Source organism: Perna viridis, chromosome 3 (assembly GCF_037379345.1).
Source record: "Perna viridis isolate PV_CMFRI_1.1 ecotype Kerala chromosome 3, ASM3737934v1, whole genome shotgun sequence".
Taxonomy (NCBI): domain Eukaryota; kingdom Metazoa; phylum Mollusca; class Bivalvia; order Mytilida; family Mytilidae; genus Perna; species Perna viridis.
The window spans coordinates 57,351,686-57,364,303 of record NC_142447.1 but is presented as its reverse complement, the minus strand read 5'-3'; the positions used below and the strand labels follow the sequence as shown (position 1 = coordinate 57,364,303).

At 34.4% G+C, this 12,618-nt stretch overlaps 1 protein-coding gene across 1 annotated transcript; it reads right to left on the bottom strand.

The window, feature by feature from the left end:
* Positions 1 to 3,796: 3,796 nt before the first annotated feature.
* Positions 3,797 to 12,618, bottom strand: LOC148623055 (large ribosomal subunit protein eL36-like). Its single transcript, XM_088573549.1, has 4 exons — positions 12,580 to 12,618; positions 7,246 to 7,349; positions 6,316 to 6,450; positions 3,797 to 4,115 (listed from the first exon to the last, which is right to left on the bottom strand). The coding sequence occupies exons 2-4, from the start codon at positions 7,345 to 7,347 to the stop codon at positions 4,026 to 4,028; spliced, it is 327 nt and encodes a 108-aa protein (XP_088429675.1). The 5' UTR covers positions 7,348 to 7,349; positions 12,580 to 12,618; the 3' UTR covers positions 3,797 to 4,025.

Sequence of the window (12,618 nt, the reverse complement as noted above, 5' to 3'; positions counted from 1 at the left end):
CTTCACATCACAAGAAGCAAAATGCACCTATAAAATGTACAGAAATGTTTTTCCTTTCAGAAACTGTTTAATTTTTTTAAATAAGATGAGAACTTTTTTCGCAGCACTATGAGGAACAGGGATAATTTCTGCGTAGGACTATTTTTGTGTACGTTCCAAATGCTCATAGTTTGAATTGGTGGTCTGTAACCTTTACATCGCATCTACCCACAAAGAATTTGAGATAAATGATACCACAGGCATTGTGAAGTCATCCTAATATCTTGACCTACACTTAGAGGTCGATAGGTAAAGGAAAACTATTGACCAAACTACCAGTATGACTTTTCATTCCGTATTGTCAACTTTCCTTTCTTCTGTGGCAAAATCACTTTAGCACCTGCGTACGAAGTTTTGATATTGCAACTCGTACGTTATGCCAGAGCTTTCAGAAGTACGACGACGTTTTATACCGCGCTAGAATTCTTACCATTAGGCTTCTGGAACAGGGTTATGTTGCTACATGATTGAAGTCATTACTGCAGAAGTTTTATTGGTCGTTTTATGGTTACGGTGTGTCCACCTGCACAATGAGAACAGATTTGTTCAACGTGTCAGTTTCCCTTTCTTTTTTCGTCTACCACGGACATGATTTTTTATGAGTTATGAGCAGCTCGTTGGGCGTTTCTAGAAAAGCAGAGGACGCTTTCCCTACCGATGCACCTGGTACATACTTCCAATTTTAAGAGTTGCTCATTTACCTTTTGTTTTTTTGTACGTATGATTTTGGTTATTTTATATTTTTTGTTACGTGCGTCTATCTTCCTCAAGTTATTGCAGGAAATGCATGTTTCTGGTCCACATTTTGGCCCCTAATTTCTAAAATGTTCAATTCTTAACTCCCAAAATCAACCCCAGTCGGGACTAATGTGGTGTAGAATATTGTGGTAGAATATTATAGACATTCCTGTTCTTTTTCTTTAGTTACTAAGTATATTGATAAATTCTACGAAATGCATGTTTTTGGCTCTTATTTCTAAAACGATTGGGGCCATAGCCCAAAAAATCAAAACCAACCTTCTTTTGTGGTTTAATAGTGCAATGGGCAGTTAAGAATTTTTATGACTTTACATGTTACCTGTTTTCCGATTACTACAACGCACGAATTCACTTAAGATACTTGTCGAAGTGTATTGGGGTCGATTGATCTTTGACCCTTCCTCCAACTAATGCAAAATAGCAGAAAACTTTACCGTTTTTCACTTTGATAAGTACAATACTAAAAAAACTACATCGGTTTGTCTGTCCATTGGCATATGATATAGCCGTGTACCCTGTAGACCCATTACACGCGAAATTCAAAGCACTCTGTAAGTTGCTAATATTGTTAGCGACTTTTTGCACTCGTATTTTCAGTACTTAATATTCGCATATGATTTCCATAAATATGTAGTTATACGCCACGTAATGCTGTAGATCCTCGCCGTGTTTACCACCATAGCTTGTTTAATCTTGTTCCGGATGATTGAAAACATTCGGGTCATAACTATTACGAAGGAGTACGCAAAAATACCAAAGGAACAAAGATTTTAGCGGAAGTCGCCCGATTTTAGAGCATTTGGCATTTCTACCATTTCGGATGTTGAAAGTAAGCCAAATTCAGCGACAGTGAATATTTGACGATTAGCGACTTTAAAGACTTCAGTCTTTGATTTAATACCTGTCCGCAGCACTATAGACTCGTTATAAAATTTCAACAAGATCAACCAACTAAAATTTATGTTGTCGCACATAATCAGATGTCTACAGACGACCGCAAAATTCGTATTCTGACCATTATATTACATTTTAGTAACGGTGATCATCTTTTTTGACAACAAAAAATCCCCACATCAGAACCGGCAAGAGAAAGCTATATTTTATATAGCCTAGCTGGCCAAGTGGTCCAAGGCGCTGGACTTAGTTTAGGCGGGATTGCCATATATGTTACAGCGGTACGTATTCGAGTCTCGTGGAGGGGACGAATAAACATTTGCTCCGCAAGTTCGAGTCTAAGGTTCTACTATATAGAAAGGTCACTGCAGATAACTTCATGAAAACTTGTGGTTAAAAAGATATATCCAGCAAATCCAACAATGTTTTCCTGTAAAAAAATATATTTTTCCAAACCTTACATTATGGAGATCCATAAAAAAGATGTTCATTTCTATTTTGTGAAAGGTCTGTAGCCATGGTAATGTAATTAAACAAAGATATATCAATTTTCATAACATTTTGGGTGTGATCCAAAAATTCATGGTCGAAGTTTTTCTAAAATAACGGGCACTTAAAATTGCCAGAAAAAGGAAGCGGGCATGGTATTATTACAATAAAAAAAACATATAAAGTGTACCTTTCTATGCTCATTTGTACATGATTTTAATTCTTCTAATAAGTTTTGCATTTTTTGAAAAGCAGCCAGTTGATGCTGGGAAGAGAATCCAATCCGGCGAGGACCTAAATGTTTTCCGATAGCTTAAACATGCATTTAACACCTCTATACATTCAAAAGTATTGCATCTATTTATGTACGAATGCTCTACTACCCACAATCAATGTCTCCACGAAGTTTCATTTTTTTTTATGTTTTACCAAATTAGACCAGTCAATTTTGTGTGCTAAACCGGGCAGCTCAATCCCATATGTGTAGTGCAACTTAATATAGCAGGGAATTGTTCAGACCCTTCTTACGTTATCTTCCCTATATCAATTGGATCTAATGCAGCAGTGTAGCGAATAGTCACGTCACATTCTGAGACATGTTTCTATATAAACCAAAGGAAACTAAACTAGACATTGCCTCTAACAGGACTGATACCCCCGCAGCCTGTTGAACCATGCACATTTGGGGACCAATGTGGACATATGTGTCATATTGGACACAATTTTAAGGGTGAATAGATTAAGCAATTTGACACACAGTGCTCTCATTTCTAAAACGCACTACTCCATACAGCAATCGGTATCATTTTTTTTTTTGGTTAAGAGTTATGCTGAAAAACACTTAGTCAAACGGACGTCGTTTCTACAATTTTTGTCCTAACATAAATTCCTCATAATATACATAATATCCATATAGTAATCCAACACTCCATTGAGTTTCATAACAATCCTGCAAATCGTCAAGGAGTTGCAGACAGCGCATCAGACCAAGTTTGAAAAATGGCCAATTTCCCATGGTCATCATTCCTAAAATTTTTGTCTAAAAATATATTCCCGACAATATGCACACCCTAATTTGGTAATTCGACACCCCATTAAGCTTCATAACAATCCTGTAAGTTCTGGAGGAGAGTTGCAAACGATGCTTAAGATCAATATTTGCTGAAAAGAAATGCTTAAGCTCAAAAGCCATCATTTCACAATCATAGATATCACAATGGTTGTTTGCGTTTTTAAAGTGGTGGTCTGACATTTTACAACATGTGAACTATATCACCAGCAACGAGAAGGTGTTAGTACAACTTTGTTTTCATTTTAATACTTTAAGGCCTTTCTTTTTTAATATATAAATTATAACCAAATTTCAAAAAGGTCAGGAAGTGATTACAAGTTTTATGTTATATTAGATATGAATTTGATTTTCCTTCACTCTACTGAATTAATGGAAATGTCATAATGGTTAATACACATCCTGATGTTTAATTCATGGGAGGTAATTTAGACACAAACCACGCTCATCTTAGAGCATGCTTCATACATGGCAATTAAAATTTCAACCACAGTTGTGGTCTCAAAGCCTTTAAAGGACCTCATATCACACAACATTCATTTGGCATTTTTTTTTAGTTTTGAAACTGTATTTCAATTTAATATATTTTTTTTTCCAAAAAAGGATCCAATCCACCAATGGCAGACTGCATACATGTATTAATTAATTTTCTGAACCCGAGTTCCCTTTTAAGTATAAATCACATTTTTCTTTGATTACCAACCAATGTAATGTAGTTGTTTCTGAAAACTACATGCAATTTCAAACACTCAGATTTTTTTCTTATTTATTTAGTCTATTTATGAGCCTGTTGGGCCTTCCTCATCTTCTGTAGTACAGACTGCATTTCTTCCCTCTTCTTCTTTCCTCTGAAGTGGGTACCCAACTGCAAATGAAATTTGAGCCTGATATAAAGAGTTATCAATTAAGGACACAACCTCCAAGATCAACCCACATTCCTTTGGGGGTATGATACTTTGTTATAGAATTTCATAGAGATCAATTCCAATTTACTCAAGCTATCATCCAGAAATCAGAAAAATCCTTGTTTCTGACCCCTTTTATTTAATTGGCTCAAAATCAATCCCAGTCTCCTTTTGCACTATGACACTTTGTCATACAATTTAAAAGATTACTGTTCACTTTTATTGGACATCAGGAATAGGCTTGCTTCTGGCACCCTCCACCCCAAGTTCTAATTGGTTCATGTCATAGCCCCAAAATTAATCAAAGCCCTCTTTTTAAGGTATAGCACTTGGTGGTGTAATTTTAAAATGAGCCAATTTCTTATAGTCATAATGTTGTCTGGGCATCAGGAAAATGCTTGTTTCTGGTCCTAAATGGTTCAAGTATTAACCAACAAAATCAATCCCAGTCATATCCTTTTACTGGAGTTATAGAATTTAATTCTATAAAATGCTTGTTGCTGTCCTAAATAGGGGCAATAACCTCCAATACCAACCTTTCTTCTGTGATTTTGGAACCTTGTTATTTAATTCTATAGAGATCAACGAACTAGTACAGGGCTCAAGATACTTGGAGGAAAACAGGAAGAAGTGACTTCTCTTTCAGAGAGACACTAGGGAGAAGTGGGGATGAACAAGTGAATGCGTACAAGCATCACTTACTAATGCTTTTAAAAAATATATGAGTTGTATGTTACTTTCATTCACACAATATAGGCAAGCATTTTCATATATATTCATTTTCTTTCATTGAGATAAATGTTACTTTCAAGCTACATATGTAAGTAACTAAATATTTTGGACAAAATGAAATTGGCCTGCTGACTGATTGTATCCTATATTCATGAAATTGAATTTCTAATCTATACCTCTACCCCTTACCTAATTTATTTAACAAAATTAATATATGATTGAGCAAAGCAAAGCTTCATGCATTGTATTGTGCTGTTGTTTTTGTCATTTTAGCAGCACTGGAACAGAAAATTACAGGCAGTTACATTCCATTGTAATTTTCATTTTGTTTTTTTCCTGATCCCACTTACTCCATAATGATTTCTTGTTCAAAATATCCATTCTGTTGATATAACTTGACCAAGAGTATCAACAATCTTGTTAAAAACTTATTACTGACAAATCAAGACTGAAACTTTATTAGACACATATTGTAGTGGTTGGTATGAACTCGTCTCAAGCTTAAGAAATGTTCCATCGAAATGGAAAATTTACTGTTCTGTTATGAAACATGAAGAAACGCCTCAGGCTTCTACTGAATTATCAGTTGAGATAAATGTAACCTAAGTCCAAAGAACCTGCACAACAAATGTGCACATTTCTTAACGAAATGTGAATAATAAAACATCATTTTTTACCATGGACTATAGTAAGCTGAATTGAAGAATGTTCATTCCGTATCCTGTCTTAAACATTTGAAACAAAACACTGATACTTGCTTATAACTGATAATTCGATACATTTCGAAAATTTTTACTATTTATTTTCTTGAACGGTCGCTATATTTGTTTGAATTTGTTATCGGAAGAGAGATAACTCTGGTCAAAATACTGCTAAAAGACGGAGTACAGTACCGATCATGGGTGATGTCTGAAAATAACAGGGCAACTTCACTGCGCTATTGGTGTCGTCCGAGGGCAAAGTGAGTGACTCAAGGGCAACTACTTCGCCCAAATCCCCCAGTAGCATGAGCCCTGATAGTATCAATGCTTTAGCACAGAAACCAAGTGCCTACAGCATTTTTGTGGCTCTTGCATCTTTTGAAAGTTTTTACAATTAAAGATTGGACAATTTATGATATGAAATCTGTTTCTGGTATAAAAACTTGCATACATTTACATTTTTAAAAATTAAAATTACTTTTAAAAGTCAGTGAGGTTTTTAATTTAAACAATTAGATCATCCCATGCTTTCAAACTACATCTTTATATACATGTATGTGTATTAAATCTTTTTACAACATGACAGGAGTTCTTACAAGTGGTGGTCCCAGGTCCAGTATCCTCAATTTCTGAATTGGGACCTTTTAGTGTTCATTTACATTGGTCCTGGATTTTTAACCTTGTTCATCATCATTTTATTGAGAACATTTTTATTCATTATACTTACTCTTCTCTTTGCAAACTTCAGGGCTCTTTTATCTTTTGAAATTCTCAACAACTCCTGCATTCTCTTCTCATATGGAGCAAATCCTGTGATTTCTCGGACTAAGTCTCTCACAAATTTCGCATGTTTTGTTGCTTTCTAAAAGTAATTAAGAGACATTAATAGGAAAATTATAATAAATTATTGCTCTCATAATACGAAGTAAGAATCAGCAGCACTTTTCCACTGCCCCCACCCAACAAGTTGAAAGGTAAAACAATACCTGCATCTCTAGAATACATGTAACTAGAGAATAAAACGCTTTGCAGGACCAGCTTGATATGACTGCAGATGTTGAATCTGAACAGTTGGGACTAGTATGAACACACCATTAAAACTTGAGACAGCTTAGAATTTTGATCAAGATCAGACAAGACACAGGATAAAAATTAGGACATAACCGAAGTGTTACCTTTCGGCTGTACCTGTTAAAACCTGCAAAATCAATCCCAAAAATCCAGAGGGTATATGGCATCTTGTCGTACAATTTCAAAGCATCCATCCCCTTGCACTCAAGTTATTGTCCAGAAATCAGAAAAAAACTTGTTTCTGGCCCCTTATTCTTACTTTAAGTCGCAACCCCAAAAGTCGATCCCAGTCTTTCTTTTTTAGAATAGCATGTTGTAGTAATATTTAAGATATCCAATCACTAAATTATACAGGCAGAAGGAAAATGCTTGTTTCATGCCCCCTTTATACATCCTTGTTCATTATCAGTCCATTAGGAGCTGCTTATATGACAGCATCAACTTAATTTCAGCCCTGGTTGACATGGTGTGTGCCATGCTAACATTTTGTTTACAACTGTGTGACCAATACGCTTTGTGTATCTATGAGGCAACAGGTCCATTCCATTCATCAATACATCAATAAACCCTTATAAGCAATAGCTACCCCTTTTCTATATGATGGTTTCAATTTCTTGGGATTCGGTCCAACTGTTGTTGTTTTATGACCCTTGTTAAGGCCTACAGCCATTTGGTACTTCACAGCCATGACTGAAATGAATAAAAAAGAGGATTATCATATTATGTAAAATCTAAATGCTGTTAATATTCATGGACTTTGTCATGCCTAGAATTAAACATGTATGCCCATTTCAACAGCAATCTTGTTGGTTCATTTTTTTTTTGCCTTAAAACTTCCCTAGAGACACTATATTTAGTGTAATTGAATGATTGTAAATTACATCATACAATGTCAAAATAAAATGAAATTCTGATGTTTTGAACTATCACAGGGAATCTAATCTTTATTTTCTTACTTCGTTCTTCTGTCCCTTCTCACATACAATGTATGCAAGGACTTCAATGGTCTTTTAAAACTAGCCAAAGAGGGGGACGACAACAGTGGAGGGAGTGAGTTAGTTCAAACTACAGTCGAACCTCGTTAAGTCGAAGTCGAGGGGACCATGCAAAAAGGTTCGAGTAATCCGAGGTCGGTGATAAACCGGAAATACTAGTACGTGTAGTTCGGTCCATGGTTGTTTCTGTATTTACATCATTTGTTGTGCTTGTACATGTACATGTATTTCACTTTACACGGTACTTCGTAATGTCATGCATTTCATATCGGAAGATATTTTTGTATATGTTTGAAATATTGAATGGCACCGAGTGTTTTAGTGAAATTTCCTTTTCTATTTTTTTTTATCTAAAACGTCATAGTTCAGTGCCTGAAATAGCCACTCGCCCACTCGCCAGTGGCGATTAAAACCTTATCTGGGCGATTGAAAAGTGCTAAAAGTAGATGAAAAGCTGGCCCAAAAAAAACTGTCTGGGCGATTGATAAAAAATCGATATAATTAATCAGAATACTTTGGATTTTATCGTAGCGATCGGGGTTTATCTTAACCGCTAACTTAATGCGGCAATGTCGAAGTAGTAAAACATTGAGCATGGACAAATCGTGGTCTTTTTTAAAGAGAACATCGACAGCCGATGAAAAGAAACAGTCAAAATATGCAAAGTAAGAACCCTACATATTATGATTACATTTTTCGGAGTTGTAGCGTGTACTGATGAGGGGGAGGACAGCACATCGAGGGAGATGGGAGGGGGAGGGATAGAGAAAAGAGAAAAAGGGAGAGAGAGGAGAAGAGAACACCCTGCACACTTTTCAATTAACCTGTATCTTTTGTGAAATTTATTTATATTTCAGTTTTAACATGTTCAATCTATATTCAGACCCATACATCAAATAATTTTTGGGGCAATTTGTTGCTTATTTGGATTTGGGTGTGGATTCCACATGTTGATGTTAATGATTGTACTACAAGTTAGGATCATTCAGGTCTTATATCTCTAGTATCTATGCAATTTCCTTATTGGTCATCTCTGCTTTCACGTAAGTAGCCAACCATGTTCGAGTAATTGCATTTATTCTCTACTCATTGCTTGGCAAAAAAAATTGGGCAAGTCATAATCATTTTGGGCCAGTGACTTCAAATTTTTACTAGCCCAAAAAAAATTTCAGGCACTGTAGTTCATAACATGCTGCTTTGTTTGATTCACAATCAGGAGTATCGTCAAACCATGTGCTCTACAATATTACGATAAAATTTCAAATTCACTAGCGAAACGAATGTAGTCATTGAAATACCCTTACTATTGTCTATTTGATTTTTCATTAAATAGTCAGATACCATTACAATTCATCCATATTTTTTTTTAAGTTTCAAAATATCAAAATATCCGATATCACTATTGTGTAAATTCTGACGTGTTATTAATAAAATCGTTTCTTTTAACAACACATGCAATTTTAAATTAATTAAATAAAAAAATCAAACCATAAAGAGTGTCAACAAATTAATTTTAAAAGCCACACTAATTGTTGTTACAACATACTTCAATCATGGTTTGTAATAAAGCAATCAAATTTCTGACTAATTAGTTGACTTGGAGACATCAGGGTTAATTAACCTCGAAGTCCTATCGAGGGGACTGATTGATTACCTCGAGTTATCTGAGGTAGAATTGTATTGGAGTTACGTGAGTTTTGCTGAGACTTTGTAATTAGTTCAAGTTATCCGAGATTTCAACTATTCCGAGGTCGACACATCAAGGTTCGACTGTATTCACAACTCGGTAAAAAAAATTTTATGAACCTCAGCTCTAGATAAGTGTTTGGATAACTTGAAGATGTGATCTTTATTGTTCAATTCGTTCGTTAATTTGGTTTTGTGAACCTTGTGCACATATTTGTGTGTTCCGATCTTGTTTGCCATCTCGATACCCTTCTTTGGACCTTTTCTTATGCTTCTATATCTTTAATTAAATATGTTGACCATGTTACAGATCCATTTTCTAAGATAAGATGCACAAATGAATTAAACAGTATAGACATTTTCTCAGTCCTTAAGTTGGACATGTATAAGACCTAAATGTTTTTTTTTTCACTACATGTGAAATATGACAAGTATATATGTGCAAGTCAACTGAAACAATAACACCTAAATCTCCTTAAAAGACTTCTTTGGTTAAAAGTTTACAATTCAAACTGTATACAAAATCAAAACTTTTGAAAATTTTTAAAACAATACATTTTGCTTTGTTGAATTTCAATGATCAATTTCGAGACCAAGCTGACAAAGTGTTCAAATCTTTTTTTGTAAAGCTTGACAAGTCCTCTAGAGTAGAGTCCTCACAGAACAGTTTTGTATCATTGTTGAAGAGTTTGCAGTAGAGCTTACAGTGTCTGGTTTATCATAAACATATGTCAGAAATAATTCAGGATCTAAACAGAACCTTACAGAACACCAAATTTGACATTTTATCCATTCAGACGAACCCCAAGGTAAAACTACTCTCTGGTGACACTCAGTTAAAAAAGAGACAATTCAACACAATATGTTAGCATGAATACCAATGTTTAATCTTTAGGCCAAAATTAAAAATTCCTTAGTTTCCTTCACGCAACCGACTATTTGAAAAGGTTGCAACCAACTTTTTTTTTTTTGTAATTGGATGTCATCTTTTTTCCAATAGATTGTCAAACAGGAATCGTTCTGTATATTATTGTGAACAGTGAAGTTGTTTCCGTTGTTGTAAACACATGTCAAACGATTGGAAGTACTCGGATATTTTAGATAATGTCAATCGATAAAGTCTGACTTAAATGACTGGAGTCATTATTTGAAGATGGCACCTGCCGTCGTTAACAATATTCAAAGACGACCATGAGATCACATTGGTAGGGTAAACGTCCTCTGCTTTTCTAGAAACACCCGCCGAGTTGCTCATAAAAAGTCAAGTCCGGGGTAGACAAACGAGGGAAGGAAAACTATGACCCGTTGAATAAATTAAAAATTGTTATACAATTTAAAAAATCAGACACACCTGAATTAAAACACTTTTTTTTAATTTAACTGAAACTTATTATGAGAAAGTCACATACCTGCCAACTTTTGAAAATCCCCATGGGGGTTTTAAGGTGGGAAAACGTATGAATTGACATATTCAGGACATATTATGCAAATTGCGTGGGTTTTATTTTACATGTAGTAATGTATAACAAGTCTATCACTATAACATTAACGGGCCTCTTTCAGTTGAACAACATGTGCATGCACTATTATAGATCGAAGTTTGTAAGCCTCCTATTTTGTGTTTGATTACTCCAAATCTATTTAAAATTCTGAATTTTTTTTTTTCAAATTAAAAAAAATAAAATAAATACATGAGGAAATTTATTTACAATCAAATTCATTTCTACTATTTGAAAATTAATACATTGAACACCTGTTTCCTTCTTTCCATTAATGTTTGTTGAAGGTGAGTTGGTATTCATCATGTTCATGTTATGAACTTGAATTCTACAGTTCAGTAACTATTTTGGGGCTAAATAAGTCTAATGAGGAATGTATGTCAGTATGATGCTGTTCAGTTTCTCCAGTACAGATGAAGGGAAACTTGGGCAACTCTTACTTTTCATTAAATGCTACCATGTCGTGCAGTATATGAGGGAAGGTAACAAATATTCAAGAATATTGAAACTGAATTTCCAAAATCATCACTATTTCAAAGGAATAACATTTTTTAAAAATATTGCAAACGAAACTTTGGGGAAATTACTGCATTGTTGAAATTACACGAAATGTGAAGACTGCAGGGTAGGCAACTCATTTTGTACAACATTTTGTTTACACACATGGTTCTACAAAGTCAAGACCTGTTCAGATAACAGTATTGTCAAATTAATTGAGGAGAAGAATTCAATCTTAAGAAAATGATTGGATGTTCATAAAATTGTGGTAGATCCAATCAGGATTCATTTTCTAACTGTCTAACCCTGATTAGCTGATTGCTTTTCAGAGATTTTTTATCTGTCATAAAACGTACCCTTAGGCCTTCCCTGTTTAGGTGCAGCACCATGCTACTTTGCTTTACATTTAACTCTACCTTGAAAGAAGCCCCATAAAATAAAACACGAGATTATATAATCTGACAGACTCTAGTCAACTTTCATGTTGTTGTTGATCATTGTTACCTGCTCAATTTTATAATTGTTCAATGTTTTATCAGTTCATGTTTTGAATAAATTTTAATTCTGTTATCAATACAGTATGTTTATATCAAAGTCATTCAAGATATCAAGGTTCACAAAAATCACGGACTATTTTATAAATATAATGGACCAAATTCTTTACTAATCATTTGAAAATGTTTAAAGCATATTTCATAAGATTAATAATAGTGCCATGAAACCATAGTTGATGCATTGGACAGAAATTTATCCTTTATATTTTTCCTCCCATTCTCAAAAAAAAAATCTACCGATCAATGTTGGAAATAATGAACTTGAAGACTTAGAAAAGTGTGTATGTCTTTCCAAATATACATTATACTCAATATATCTACTTGAACTTTTTTCGTGGAGCAAGAGTAGAAATACTTAACGATTCGGTTCAAAATAATGACAGACAACATAAGCTCAAGTGAGCTTTTAACCGATAAAAAAAGAGAAAACTGAAGTGAAAATCAATACTTCCGCTCCTTGGGCTGTCACAAACCTAAAAGCATTTTACCGAAGATCTATGTTAAGGGATAATGTCGTGTGATAAACATGAAATTAAATACACATAACAATGTTGTTCAAATAAAAATAGTGATTTCATAACTAACCAGGCGTTAATTATTCGTAATACAAAGTTATAAATTAGTGTTCATGAGTTAATTCAACAAGGATTGTGGCAGATTGTTTAGCAGACTTTCATTAAGCACTAACCGAGGCTGATTTCAACCGGAAAAGGAAGTTGTAAATGGA

Coding starts and splice junctions, on each gene's coding strand:
- LOC148623055 (XM_088573549.1), bottom strand. CDS start 7,347: ATGGCTGTGAAGTACCAAATGGCTGTAGGCCTTAACAAGGGTCATAAA. Junction 6,451..7,245: donor AACCATCATATAGAAAAGGG/GTAGCTATTGCT, acceptor AATTACTTTTAG/AAAGCAACAAAACATGCGAA. Junction 4,116..6,315: donor TGAAGTTTGCAAAGAGAAGA/GTAAGTATAATG, acceptor TTTCATTTGCAG/TTGGGTACCCACTTCAGAGG.